At 50.8% G+C, this 15,252-nt stretch overlaps 1 protein-coding gene across 9 annotated transcripts in view; it reads left to right on the top strand.

Moving 5' to 3' along the window:
• FBLN2 (fibulin 2) overlaps positions 1 to 15,252 on the top strand; it is a 99,822-nt gene that overhangs the window by 20,695 nt on the left and 63,875 nt on the right. For all 9 annotated transcript variants that reach the window (XM_084872426.1, XM_084872422.1, XM_084872421.1 and 6 more), the window contains exon 2: positions 4,332 to 5,691. In XM_084872426.1, coding sequence (XP_084728552.1) covers positions 4,401 to 5,691 — 1,291 coding nt within the window. In that variant the 5' untranslated portion in view covers positions 4,332 to 4,400. The remainder of the gene's footprint in view (positions 1 to 4,331; positions 5,692 to 15,252) is intronic.

Genomic DNA, 15,252 nt, shown 5'->3' with positions numbered 1-15,252 from the left:
ACCTCTGCCTTGTTTCCTCCTACCACCAGACAAATTCCCAAGGACCATCATGGATGTGTGGACCTAGAGCAATGTCTTTAGGTACTTCACTGGGCACGAGAACTCAGTGTAATACACTGCTTAGATAGGCTTAATTGCATATATGTTGCTGTTCAGAGTGTCTGATCAGTGGTCACTTAGATCAGCTAGCATAATCATCATCATCTTAAATAATATTATTATTGTTAATCCTCACTGGAGGATATTTTTTCCCATTGATTTTTAGAGAGAGTGGAGGGGAGGGAGGAAGTGAGGAGGGGAGAGAGAGGGCGGGGGGGGGGGGGGGAGAGAGGGAAACATTGATGTGACAGAGACACATTGATTAGTTGCCTCTTGCACACACCCCGATTGGGGCCAGGAGTTGAACCAGCAACCCAGGTACAAGCCCTTGGCCGGGAATTGAGTAATCGTATTATAATTAACCTGCATGCATTAGCCAGCTTTTCAGTTGTCAGGAATAGGGCAGAGATTGTGTGGGTTTTGCTTTGCCTCTCCCTGGGCCTGGTGAGCTCCCATCTTGGGAGTGTGCCTGTCCCCCACTCTCCACCCACAACATACACACCCATGGGCCCATGAACAATCTAGAGCAGTTGTAGAGATCTAACAGGGCCTCTTGAGGCTATGTCCTCGCTTCTCTACACATCCACCTCCTCCAGATATATCCCAGCTGGCCCCGCCCCCTCACGGATGGGCACACAACCTTTAGATAGTACCAGGGGCTCTGAGCAGCATGCAGGGCTCAGACCTCCACTCTCCCAGCTGAGGCCACAGTGGGAATGATCATGGGTTCCTAGTTCAGAGGTGATCCTGGGAAACTCTGATCTCAAACACACCCTGCCACCATGAGTGGAAAAGGCATGTGGGCTTTGTGGGCCTGAGAGCCCCCATGTCCTGTGTGACATCTTAGGGTGACCAGGGCTCGGTGTTTTTTAAGAGGAGTTGAATTTTCATGTGCACATTTCCAATTGGTAACTATTTTAAAACTAAAAACCCACCATGTGGGATAAACAAGTGTAGTCATGGGCTAGATAGTACCTGTGGCCTCCTGGCCAGCGCCAAAGGTGTGGTAGAACCTCTTCACTGTACACAGATGTTGAGTCGAGATTCAGAGGCAAGGGCCTTGCTTAGATTCGCATAGCAAACAAAGAAAACATAAAGTCAGGCTCTAATGTTCCTCATCATCACTCTGGGCCTGGGGCAGGGGTGAATCCAAGATATGGAATCACCTGAGTATGGGCAGAGCATGATGCTGGGGGATGGGGTCCAAGGGCCAGGCCCAAGGCCAGGTCACTGTGGGGGCTGAGAGGGTGAGCAGACCTAGTGGACTGACTTGTAGGAGAATGCACGGTGGGGTGGGTGGGGTATAGCGGGCCTGGCTTGCAACAAAGGTCCTCTGGGAGGAGCCTGCCAACCTCTGGTGGGAATATTTCCCTCTTAGGATGTATTGTTCACGTGAGTGTGTGATGAATGGAAAGGCAGAAGGAGGGTGGGAGGAAGATTGAGGTCTGAAAATGTTTCTTTTCTTTTTTTAAATATTTTATTGATTTTTTTACAGAGAGGAAGAGAGAGGGATAGAGAGTTAGAAACATCGATGAGAGAGAATCATCGATCAGCTGCCTCTTGCACACCTTCTACTGGGGATGTGCCCGCAACCAAGGTACATGCCCTTGACCGGAATCGAACCTGGGACCTTTCAGTCCGCAAGCCGATGCTCTATCCACTGAGCCAAACCAGTTTCGGCAAAATGTTTCTTTTTTTAAATGACACTGTTGAACATTGACTCAGGGTCTCGGTGCTGTCCACTACACCTCCATGGAGAGTCACTGACTTTGTTACTGTTGACAGCAGGCCTAGTTCACCTGAGACTAATTCTGAATCAACTTGGCTGAATGGAGCCCTCCACCTTCCTGGAGTGGCTTCTCAGCTTGGGGGATATGCATGTTACCTCTTGGAGTTCAGCAACTCCCCTGGACCCTGGCCTGGGCATAGACTCCTGTCCCTGGTAGCATTCTTACCATCTTTACGTGGATGATCCCTGGGCTTCTCAAATTCAGTACTGCCAAACTGAGCTGCATGTCTCCCCTGTGGGTCCATGGCCATCCTTCCACAGCCTTCCCTGCCTCAGGAAGCAGCAACTCCATCCTTCTAGGTGTTTCGCCCAAAACCTGGGCTCATCATGGACTCCTCTCCTGTTACACCCATCCAGTCTAGCAGCAAATCCTGTCAACTCTACTTCAGAATTCCCCTGTCCACTGTCCTCTCCCGTCTCCTATGACTGGCTTCTCGGCTCTGGACAAGCTCCTATGTTTTCAACAAAGCAGCCCTAATAGAGTCCCATCAAGTCATTTCAGGCCATGGCTTCCAGTAGCCCACACTGTAACCTAAATCTCGCATGATCTAGCTGCCACCACATTCACCTTTGCTCATTTCACTCAGCAGTGGTGATGTTCTACTGTTCCTCACCTCCCTCCTTCTGGTCCTGCCCCAGGTCCTTTGCAGCTGCTATTCCTGCCGCCTGACATACTTTGCCTACAGACATTCAGGTGGTTGTCTCCATTGATTCACTCAGATCTCAGCTCAAATGCCACTTCCTTAGAGAATCCTTATTTGACCACCCTGGCTAAAATCAACTATTTCACACCCAAAGCCAGCAGCCACTCCATCCTAGTCATTCCCTGTCCCATTAACCTGCTCTCATTTATTTATTTCTTCATTGTACTTATCACATTCAGAAACCCACTGACTTGCTGTGGGTTTATGATCTCCCTGCCTACATCAGAGGGTCAGTGCTAGCAGAATGGCCATGAAGTCTGTCTTATCCTATGTAATAATAGAGATAATGTGCAAATTGACCATCACTCCAATGCACAAGATGGCCGCCCCCATGTGGTCAAAGATGGCCACCCCATGTGGACACAAGATAGCTGACAGTAGAGGGCAGTTGTGGGTGCCAGGCCTGCAGGGGAGGAACCCAGGCCTGCAAAGGAGGGCAGTTGGGGGAGACCATGGCAGCAGGGGAGGGCAGTTAGAGGTGACTGGGCTGGCAGAGGAGGGCATGTAGGGGAATTGGGCCTGTAGGGGAGGGCAGTTGGGGAGGACCAGGCTTGTAGGGGAAGGTAATTGGGGGCAACCAGGCCAGTAGGGAGAGCAGTTAGGGGTGACTAGGCCAGCAAGGGAGGGCAGTTAGGGCAATCATGCTGGCAGGGAAGGGCAGTTAGGGGAGGGCAGTTAGGAATGACCAGGCTGGCAGGGGAGGGCAGTTGGGAGTTACAAGGCCTGCAGGGGTGGGCACTTGGGGGTGACCAGGCCTGCAGGGGAAGACAGGCATGACCAGGTCAGCTGGAGAGGGCAGTTAGAGGTGACCAGGCCTGCAGGGGAAGTCAGTTAGGGGCAATCAGGCCAGCAGAGGAGCAGTTAAGCATTAATCAGGCTGGCAGGATAGTGGTTAGGGGGTGATTAGGTTGGCAGGCAGAAGCAGTTAGGGGCAATCAGGTAGGCAGGCAGGCGAGTGGTTGGGAGCCAGCAGTTCTGGATTGTGAGAGGGATCTCAGATTGGAGAGGGTGCAGGCTGGGCTGGGGGGGCATACCCCCTCCCCCCGTGTACCAATGTTGTGCATCGGGCCTCTAGTGTCTCTCTATAAAACTCTAATATGCAAATCGACTGAACGGCTGAATGACTGGTCACTATGACGTGCACTGAACACCAAGGGGCAGATGCTCAAGCAGGAGCTGCCCCCTGGTGGTTAGTGCACTTCCACAGGGGGAGCGTCACTCAACCAGAAGCCAGGCTCATGGCTGGCAAGCACAGCAGCAGTGGCGGGAGTCTCTCCCACCTCTGCGGTAGCTCTAAGGATGTCCGACTGCTGGCTTAGGCCTGCTCCCCCGAGGACTCCTAGGCTGTGAGAGGGCGCAGGCAGGGCTGAGGGACCTCTCACCCTGAGTGCATGAATTTCATGCACCGGCCTCTAGTTTGCTAATAAACCCCAAGTTCTAGAAGGCTTCATGCACAGAGGATTTGCTCAGTATCTGCTAGCTGAGTGGCTGGCAGAGGCAGACCTTTATTCCTGGCTGTGCCAGACACTAAGTGGCCATTGTTCTGTCATTGCCCCGCCAGACACTGTGTTTGGGGACATGGGGACATGGGGACATGGGGATAAGTGCATGTGTGTGAGTGAGTGAAAGAGCCCGAGGCTTTATCCAGCCATGTGCAGATGTGTGTGCCTGGACAGTGCATGTGTTTTCATGTGTAGGTCCCATATGGTGCTGACAGGTGTCCTTTCTGATTCCCCCAGGGCCTTGCAGGAGAGGGGACCTTTTGGCTCGAAGTGGCACCTGGGCTGCTCCTGGGCTGGCTGTGGACCATGGTGATGTTCTGGAAGCCTGTAGGAGCCTGGTTGGCACTGGCCCTGGCCCTGGGCGCCAGCACTGGTGCAGCAGCCCCACTGCAGGACTGCACAGGTGTCGAGTGCCCACCGCTGGAGAACTGCATCGAGGAGGCCTTGGAGCCGGGCGCCTGCTGTGCCACGTGCGTGCAGCAGGGTTGTGCCTGCGAGGGCTACCAATACTACGACTGCCTGCAGGGTGGCTTTGTGCGTGGCCGTGTGCCCGCAGGCCAGTCCTACTTTGTGGACTTTGGCAGCACTGAGTGTTCCTGCCCACCAGGTGGCGGCAAGATCAGTTGCCAGTTCATGCTGTGCCCTGAGCTCCCACCCAATTGCATTGAAACTGTGGTGGCAGCTGACAGCTGCCCGCAATGTGGCCAAGTGGGCTGTGTGCATACTGGCCGCAAGTATGCTGCTGGTCACACAGTACACCTGCCACCATGCCAGGCCTGCCACTGTCCTGACACCGGTGGTGAGCTCATCTGCTACCAGGTCCCCAGTTGCCATGGAGATGCCAAGGCCATGCCCACTGTCGCCAGTGGGAATTTCTCAGATGCTGAGGAGAGTGAACCTGAGCGGCACTACGAAGACCCCTACAGTTATGACCAGGAGGTGGCTGAAGCAGAAGCTGCAGTGGCTTTAGCAGGCGAGCTTCAGGCAAGCACAGGGGCCCCAGCCACCCTGGGAGGAGGAAGTCAGCCACTGTCTGCCATCCAGGCCACCCCTTGGCTGGCCGTTTTCCTCAGGCCAACAGCGGCTGCTGCCCTGGGTCCGCCAGCTCCTGTTCAAGCCAAAGCCAGGAGAGTTATGGAGGACAGCCAGGTGGCTGGGGGGGAGGAGAGGGAGGACATCGCTGTCAGGGAGCCACTTGCAGCAGGTGGCCTCAGGGGGCTTGATGCACCTCCCAGTGCAGGCCCAGCCAGGCCCAGTCACCCTGTGCAAGAGGAGAAGTCAGATGCTAGGGCAGGGCCTGAAGATAACCTTATCCCGGATGCCCAGGCCATGCCACAAAGTACTGGACAGGGGGGAGCCAGCCCCATGCTGGGGTCAAGCACAGCCAGTTTCCTCCAGTCTCAGGCCACATCAAGTTCTCCTGGAAATCCAACAAAGCCCAGCAGCTACACCATCCTGACCACACCTCCCCATGAGGCCACCCAGGTCCTACCTATCCAGGAAGTGCCCAAGCAGCCACCAGCTCTGCCCCATCTTCGGCCAGAGGAGGACACTGACCCCAACTCTGTCCATTCTGTCCCCAAAGGTGACCCTGAAGGTAAGCCTCTTTCTTAGTTTCTCCCTAGCAGTCAGTCCAGGGAAGGCAGCCCTGGGCCCTGTAACTGCCTAGGTCTCTGTACAGCTGCCTGGGTCAGGGGAAGCTAAGTCTGGGGGCCCTACACTAGGGCATGAGCTTAGATACCCCTTTCTCCTTGGCTTAGCTCTTGGGAATGGAGTGGGTGGGTACAGGTGAGGTCCCTGTTGAAGTCAGTGCTGGGCTATCTGCATGGAATGGCTGTGGTCATAGTCCCAATAGGCACCCTCACAGGGTTGGGGTCCCTGAGGAGGGTCCTACTAAGTGCGGGTGGGGCCTGGAGTGTCCACAGTACCCCAGCAGGAGGTGATGAGTTTCACATCCTTCCAGGTATGGCTGTGACCTTGGTCTCTGAGAAGACAGCCTAGGGCAGTGATTCTCAACCTTTCTAATGTCACGACCCTTTAATACAATTCCTCATGTTGTGGTGACCCCCAACCATAAAATTATTTTCGTTGCTACTTCATAACTGCTAGCAGGGTCACCTAAGACCATCAGAAAACACGGATATTTACATTAGGATTCATTAACAGTAGCAAAATTATAGTTATGAAGTAGCATCGAAAATAATTTTATGGTTGGGGGTCACCACAACATGAGGAATTGTATTAAAGGGCTGTGACATTAGAAAGGTTGAGAATCACTGGCCTAGGGCACATAGTCTCACATGGGGGCTCTTTTTGAAAGTCAAGGGCCATGTCTGGCACATATTCCAATTGGTTCTGTTAACACACAGTTGTTCTAGTTCCTCTGCTCTGCACCTGCTTTGGCTTCCACCTACTCAGTGTAGAATCCACAGCCCTCCCGGACCACAGACCCTGCACATCTTACATCTCGCCTCCATCACCCTTGTCTCCATCTGTCTTATCTGTTATAACAACAACAAAAATGCCATAGATTGGGTGACTTAAATGATAAACACTTATTTCTCACAGTTCTGTGGGCTGGGAATCCAAGGTGAAGGCTGGGTTGAGGGCCACTTCCTGGTTTGCAGATGGCCAGCTTCTCATTGTGTCCTCATGTGGCAGAGCAGGTGAGGATACATCTCATCTGAGATAACATTACAGGAGGAGCAAACTCTTTCTTGTTTCTTTTTAGAAAGACACTGATTCCATCATGAGGACCCCACCTTCCTCATCTGATCATGTCCCAAAGGCTTCATCTCCAATACTAACTATCCCATTGAGGATTAGGGTTTTAACACAGGTATGGGGTGGGGGTTAAACATTCAGTTCATAGCAACCCTTCCTTTTACTCACTGTGCTCAGCACCACTGACCTCCAGTCTAGATACCATAGCAGCCCCAGAACCTCTGCACTTGCCACTTGCTCTTTCTGAAATGATCTTCCAGGTGTCCATTTGGTTCATCCCTTTCCTCCTTTCTGCTCTCTGCTCAAGGTCATCTTCCCAGAGAGGCTTTCCTTGGGCACCCAACTAAAAAAACACCATACCTTCCTCTTACCTTGCTATAATTTTTTTCCAGTAGAACGTTAATGCCATGGGCAGAAGGACCACATCTATCATCTTTCTGCTGTGTAACTGGAGCTTCAGCAGAGCCTGGGTGAATGAATGAGTGAATCAATAAAAGCTCGGTGGCCACCCCTCTAGCAGTCATCCCTCTCCTCCCTAATTCCCCTGCTGCCCCATGAAACGTGCAGCATTGTCTCCCCTCTGTTCCACACACTTATTCACTGTTTTCAACGAGCACAGGTGTACCTCCTTTAGGAGCCTTCCTTGAATCTTTATGTCTTGTTGACCCTCCCCTCAGCTCCATTTTCTTTATTCCCACTGAGGGTGTTCTGGGGACTTACCTCATTGTCTAGTGATCTCCCTCCACAACTAGGGGGTCTATGTCTTGTTCAGTCCCATATCAATAACTCTACAAACCTTTATTAGGTATAAATAATGAACAGGTCTTGGTGGGGTCTGGGGGAGGCAGGAATGGACCACATGGGGGCTCTGGTGGGGGGGTGCCTGGGAGGTATCAGGGAAGGCTTCTTGGAGATTGGGGCATGAGGGGACTCTGGGTTTTCTGCAGCATTCCCATTGACCCACCCTGATGCCCACAGCTGTGTGGCCTTGGGCAAGTCTCTTAATTGACCTGGGCCCCCTTTCCCATCTGTCAAGTGCTATAGGCCTTGTGAGGCAGCAGCTGTGTGCAAAGCCTGTGCACATGCAGGCTCCTCTGACCTGTAGTCCAGGTGGTTCAAAAGTCCAGAGGGCTCTGCACCCAGCCTGCTTACAGAAGGTAGGCACACAGTTCATGCTCCAGGCCCTATTTCTGTGACTTGATGCTCCCCCCAAGCCAGGGAGGTATCTTTCTGCTCATTTCAAGGTCTAGTGGCTCCAGATCACAGAATGGGAGTGGTCGGCTGGGACCAGGACCTTGAGCTTCCGGGGTCTCTTTCCCACCAGACCCAGGGCTCATGGGGAGTGAGGAGAGTGTGTGGGCTGAGGTAGGGCTGTAATGAGAAGGCTTGGGAACCTGGCTCCAGAGCATGTAGCCCCTAGGGTTTCCAAAATAGACTCAGCCCTGACCTCTACCCACTTCTTGCCTCTAGAATCCTGGATAATTGCTTTCTTCTCAGATCCCTGGTTTTTCCTTTTCTTTTCTGCCCTGGGCTTTCTCAGTGGATTTTTGGAGTTTGGCCTTTGATGAGGCTGCTTGTGGGTAGTGGTCTCTAATTGAGTGCCCCTTATCGCCTGTGAAGGCTGTCCTAGCAGAAGCCCCACACATGCACAGAGAACGATCAGGGTATGAGGATGTGTCGGCTGCTGCAGCTTTTGGTGCGTGGGGAAGGAAGGAATGGGAGGCTGATATGGGGGTGGGGGAAAGGGGTGGCTTTAAATGGGACCCAGTAGCTTGGCCATGGTCAGATACACAAAGACTGAGTTACCATCCATCACCCCCATATATCCTTTGTTCTTACCCAGTATCCACCTGTCACCTGTGTAACTTAGGTGTATGGCTTATCTTTTTGTGCCCAAGTTTTGTCATCTTTAAGCAGCAGAGAAGTCCCTGCTTCATGGGGCTGTTGTTTTTTTAATCCTTATCTGAGGATATTTTTTTCCATTTATTTTTTTTTTAGAGAGAGTAGACGGAGGGAGAGAGGGAGGGACGGAGGGACGAAGGGAGGAAGGAGGAGGAGGAGAGAGATAGAGAGAGAGAAAGAGGTGAGAAATACACAAAGAGAGATATGAGAGAGACACATTGATTAGTTGCCTCCTACATATGCCCATGTACGTGTCCTTTTCATGTCCAGTGCTTGGCAGGGAACTTAGTACTTGCTGAGTAGTTAAAATATTAGCCATTATTACTCATTATCTTTCTTCAGTTTGTTCATCTCTTCAACAGATATTTAGGGAGTACTCTGTGCCAAAAGCAGTGTAGTGAGAAAGGCAAACACAGCCCTCCCTATCTGAGATCTCCTTGGGGAGGAGGAATTGAACTGATAGGCACACACGTTGTAAACTGATAGGCACACACGTCACAACCATGTGCAGGGGGAGTTGGTAGGAGGCCTGATAGGGGCTGGGTTATGTATCCAGTTGAGCATCTTTGGAGAAGTGGGGTCTTGGAGGTCCCTGACTGCTGTTGTGGGAGAGGACTTGGGGGGCGGAGGGTCCCCAGTGATGGAAGGGCCCTTTGTGAGGAGAAGCTGGGGAGGTGGCTTTGCCCTGTTTGACTGGGGGCCTGCTGAGAGGTGGGACATGGGGCTGGAAATGACCCCCAGCCCTGTTGCCATGGTAGCCCTGGGGCCCAGAGAGGTTTCTAAACATTGCCCGAGGCCTGGCTGGGGCAGAGGTAGGGGAAAGCAGGGTGTGTGTGTGTGTGGGGGGAGGTTGGTTGGGGGGGAGCGGGGTTCCTGTCTTTGAGCGGAACCCTGCCAGGGATCCAGGCTGCCTCTGAGCATGTCCAGATGCGGCCTAATGGAAGCCACATGCCTGCTCTGTGGGCCCGGCAGAGGGGTGTGTTGGCTATTGTCATTCAGGGGGCTTTGTGAGGGGGGTTTCTATTGCTGGGCTGGCATGATGAAGGGGGTTGGTAAGCACACCATCTCCAACCTCTGCTGCCCTCCTGGGCCACAGGCTGAGAACCCTGGGAAGTTGAGACTCTCAGAGCATCCGGAGGCAGCGTCCTCCTGGAAAAGACTCCAGCACCACCTCTGCAGGTCTCAGGGCTGCAGCAGGAAAGAAGCCCCTTCCTCAAGGCCTCAGTTAATTAGATTCTGCAGGGCAGGGGTCTCTCAGTGCTTTGACAGTCTGAAGCTATTTAAACTCAAATAACTTTATGCTAATCGTAGGCACCATATAGTGCTTATGCCTATGCCAGGCACCTTTGTAAGCTCTGTGTGATTATTAACTCTTTAATTCTCATAGCCACTCTCTTAGTTTACAGAGGGGATTCAGGCCACTTGCCCAAGGACACATGTGTAGGAAGAGGTGGGTCTAGGTTCCAAAACTTACTCAGGAAGATACTAAAAATCTCAATAGGCTGATATAGTTAGAAGAAATTGAAGCAGTCATCAAAAAGCTTCCAGCAAACAAAAGCCCAGGGCCAGATGGTTTCACAGGGGAGTTTTACCAAACATTCAGGGAAGAACTGAAACTGATCCTCCTCAGACTATTCAAAAAAATTCAAGAAAAAGGAACACTTCTAAGCTCCTATGAAGCCAGCATCACCCTAATACCAAAACCAGATAAAGACAACACAATGAAAGAGAATTACAGACCAATATCCTTCATGAACATACCAGTAGGTGCCAAAATCCTCAACAAAATTCTAGCAAATCAGATCTAGCAGTACATCAGAAATATCATACAACATGACCAAGTAGGATTTATCCTGGGGATGCAAGGATGGTACAATATTCGCAAATCAATAAATGTGATACATCACATAAACAAATTGAGAGATAAAAATCACATAGGCATATCAATTGATGCAGAAAAAGCATGTGACAAAATCCCACATCTTTTCTTGATAAAAACTCTCAGCAAGGCGGGAATAGAAGGATCATACCTCAACATAATAAAAGCCATATATGACAAACCCACAGCCAAACATCATACTCAGTGGGCGAAAACTAAAACCATTTTCCTTAATAACAGGAACAAGACAGGGATGCCCACTGTCACCACTCCTGTTCAGCATAGTGCTGGAAGTACTAGCCATTGCAATCAGACAAAAAGAAATAAAAGGCATCCAAATTGGAAATGAAGTAAAACTGTCCTATTTGCTGATGACATGATACTGGACATAGAAAACCCTAAAAACTCCATCAAAAAACTATTAGACTTAATAAATGAATTCGGAAATGTCGCAGGATACAAAATTAATGCCAAGAAATCTATGGCATTTCTATACACCAATAATGAACTTACAGAAAGAGACACTAAAAAAGCAATCCCATTTACCATCGCACCAAAAAAATTAAGATATCTAGGAATAAACTTAACTAAGGAGGTAAAAGACTTATTTGTGGAACACTACAGGACATGGAAAAAAGAGATAGAGAAAGACATAAACAAATAGAAGAACATACCATGTTCATGGATTGGTAAACTCAACATCATCAAAATGTCCATACTACCCAAAGCAATCTAAATTCAATGCATTTTCCATTAAAATACCAACGGCATATTTCACAGACCTGGAACAAACTTTCCAAAAATCCATCTGGAATAAAAAAAGACCCCAAAGAGCTAGAGCAATCCTGAGAAAGAATAATGTTGGTGGGATCTCAATACCAGATATCAAGCTCTATTACAAAGCCACTGTTCTCAAAACTGCCTGATATTGGAACAAGAACAGACATATAGAACAATTTAATAGAATAGAGAACCCAGAAATGGACCCAAATCACAATGCTAAATTAATATTTGACAAAGGAGGCATGAACATACAGTGAAGTCAAGACAGTCTCTTCAATAAATGGTGTTGGGAAAATTGGACAGAAATGTGCAAAAAAATGAAACTAGACCACCAACTTACACCATACACAAAAATAAACTCAAAATGGATCAAGGACTTAAACATACAATGGGAAACCATAAAAAATACTAGAGGAGAGAGGATCCAAGATGGCTGCACAGGTAAACACCTAACCACAGCCGCACACAACAATTTCAATGGAATATAACTAAAATATAAAATGGACATTGCCCAGAGCTACAGGTAGTTGACTGACTAAAAATTCTACAACAAGAAGGAAAGAGAAAACCAGAAGGAAAATCAGAGGAGCTGTAAAAGCCTAAGGTATGGAGACATGCTGCGCCGGAGAGGAGGGGAAGGCTGGGTGTCTGCCTGGTGTTCCCTAGCAGGAAGGAAATAAAAGCCCTGGACTGGGCTGAACCCCAGAACCGGCAGCACTGAGCCCCAGTTCTAGGCCAGACCCTGGGGACCCAGGCTCAAACAGAGGGAGACGGGGCTGTGAGGTGGAATCCCAGGGGAGCGGCGAAAAGCAGAGCCCCCGGAGTCACGCACATGGCGCGCAGAGGACGGAATGTTGACTCTGATGCTGGATTGTCCTAGCGGGAAGGAAACAAAAGCTCTGGCTGTGTTGAGCCCCAGTTCCGACTGCTCTGAACCCCAGTTCTAGGCCAGTTCCTGGGGACCCAGGCTCAAACAGAGGGAGACGGAGCTGTGAGGCGGAATCCCGGGGGAGCAGCGAAAAGCAGAGCCCCTGGAGTCATGCACATTGCCCACAAAGGAAGGAATGTTGACTCTGATGCTAGATTGCCCTAGCGGGAAGGAAACAAAAGCTCCAGCTGTGCTGAGCCCCAGTTCCGACTGCTCTGAACCCCAGTTTTAGGCCAGTCCCTGGGGACCCAGGCTTAAAGAGAGGGAGCCTGGGCTCTGAGGCAGAGTCCCGGGGGAGCAGCAAAAAGCAGAGCCCCCGGAGTCGCGCACATTGCGCGCACAAGACAGTCTGTTGACTCTGATGCTAGACTGCCCTAGAGGGAAGGAGAAAAAAGCTCCAGACTGGGAAGAACGTGATGAGGAGCAGGAGCCGCTGACGGACACTGGCAAGCCTGGCACCGGCAAGGAGCCGGGCGACAGGGCCCCCGGGGGGAGGTGCCTCTGAGCCCTCGACCTCTGATTGCAGGCCATGGAGCCGAGGCCGGGGGCTGCTTCCTGGGCGGCGCCGACCCCGGCAACAGGCTGAAGCCACACAGGAGGCCGTGGAGAACAAAGGGGCACCACGAGCCAGCCTGCTGAGCTTCCAGGACGAGGAGGAAGAAACCGAAGAAGTTTTCAATGTGAAGAAATCAAGTTATAGCAAAAGATAGCAAAATTACTTAAGAAAGAATAGAAAGAAGATCTTGAAAAATCGAAGACTAAATCAGAACTCAACTCAGCAGCCAACATTGCAACATAAATGCGTTTAAAAAAAAAAAGAAAAAAAAAAAGGACAGAATGTTGGAGCGGCGGCGGCCAGGCCCAGAGTGGCCAGGCCCAAGGCAGTGGCAGCCGGGCCTGGAGCAGAAGCAGCCAGGCCCCAGAGCAGCAGCAGCCAGAACCAGAGCAGCAGCAGCCAGGCCTGGGGCGGAGGCGGCCAAGCCCAGGGTGGCCAGGCCAGGAGCACCCAGGCCCGGAGCACCCAGGCCCAGAGCAGCTGGGCCCAGAGCAGCCGGGTTGGGAGCAGCCAGGCCCGGACCAGCAGCAGCCAGGCCCGGGTGGCTGGGCCCAGAGCAGCAGCAGCCAAGCCCGGAGCAGCCAGGCCCGGAGCAGCCAGGCCAGAGCAGCCAGGTTGGGAGCAGCCAGGCCCAGAGCAGCAGCAACCAAGCCCAGAGCAGCCTGGTCAGGAGTGGCCAGGCCCAGAGCGTCTGGGCCCAGAGCAGCCAGGCCCGGAGCAGCAGCCAGGGCCCAGAGCAGCCGGGCCCAGAGCCGCTGGGTCAGAAGCAGCCAGGTTGGTAGCAGCCAGGCCCAGAGCAGCAGCAACCAAGCCCGGAGCAGCTGGGCCTGAAGCCTGAAGCGGCTGGGCCCGAAGCAGCCAGGCCCAAAGCAGCAGCAGCCAGGCCCGGAGTGGCCAGGCCTAGAGCAGCCGGGTCTGAAACAGCCAGTCCCGGAGCAGCAGCAGCCAGGCCGAGAGCAACAGAGACCAGGCCCAGAACAGCTCGCTCCTCACCTGCCCATGCCCCAGGGCTGCCTCTCAGACATGGCTGGAAACTTTTGGGGGAACTTGAGGGTCTGCTGAATCAAGTGATGAAGGCTTAGATTTGGATGTGTTCAGTTAGTATAGCGCTGGGGTGTTGATCTGTGAGTGCCTTGTGTGGGGTCTGGATGAGGTTGGTTGATCTATTTTAGGGGTGTCGAACTCAATCAGAGAAGGGGCCAAAATCTAAAATCCAGCCTAAATCGCGGGCCCAATGGTTTACTGAACAGTCATAAACTGACAATGTCATAAACTGACAGCGGAGTGCAGTGATGACAGCGCGGTGCGGGCCACATTGCAAGGCCTGGCAGGCTGGATTTGGCCCGCGGGCCTTGTGTTTGACACATGTGATCTATTTGGAAATGTCTTTTGTGTGTAGTGTATCCTTGGGCATGTGGAGGTATTATTGATTTGAGAAAATGCTAAGTAACTGATATACTACCTGAAAAATTTAAAGTTCTGAAAGTTTAAGGTCTCTTGGCAAAAAGAGGTTTTAAAGCTAACATCTTAATTTTAATGGAGAAAGGGGAGGACAAGCCCTTCCCACCCAGAACAGGTAATCCAATTCCAACCAGCAGCTATCTTTAAACAATGTGTTCATTTACATTTGAATGGCTACACCTTTTGATAGCCTAAGGGCAAGTTTACATGTAAACAAGTTTGTTTCTCAGTTCCCAGGGCAGGAAAAACAAGGTTTAAAATTATTAGATTTTAAAATTTATTCTTAGAAGTGTAAAAGTTTATTAATTAAAACAACAACAACAACAACAAAAAGGAGATTGAAAAACCTGATGAACAATATTAGCTGTTGATTGTAGTAGAGTCGGAGATAAGGGAGGGGAGTGGACTGACAGTTCTTTGGGGGGAAAGGGGGAGTGGTGGAGGGGGGAAGAGACTGAACATAAACTGTGCACCTATGGATGAGGACAATGGGGGTGGGGAGGGCGGAGGGTGGGGTGGGAACCTGGTGGAGTGGGGGAAGAAATAAGGAACCTTTTTAATAATATGAACAATAAAGATTGATTTTTTAAAAAAAATACTAGAGGAATCCATAGGCAGAAAAATCTCTGACATATGCTGAAGCAATTTCTTCACTGATACTGCTCCCAGGGCAATGGAAATTAAAGAGAAAATAAACAAATGGGACTACATCAAAATAAAAAGCTTTTGCACAGCAAAGGAAACCATCAATAAGACAATAAGAAAGCCCACTCCATGGGAGAACATATTTGCAAATGATATCAACAATAAGGGTTTTATCTCCAACTTTTACAGGGAACTCATGCAGCTTAACAAAAGAAGATAAACCAATAAAAAAATGGGCAACTGATCTAAATAGACACTTTTCAAAAGAAGACAGAAGGAA

The sequence above is a fragment of the Pipistrellus hanaki genome (assembly GCF_964339955.1).
Source record: "Pipistrellus hanaki genome assembly, chromosome: 2".
Lineage (NCBI taxonomy): Eukaryota > Metazoa > Chordata > Mammalia > Chiroptera > Vespertilionidae > Pipistrellus > Pipistrellus hanaki.
This window is presented reverse-complemented; position numbering and strand designations above follow the sequence as displayed.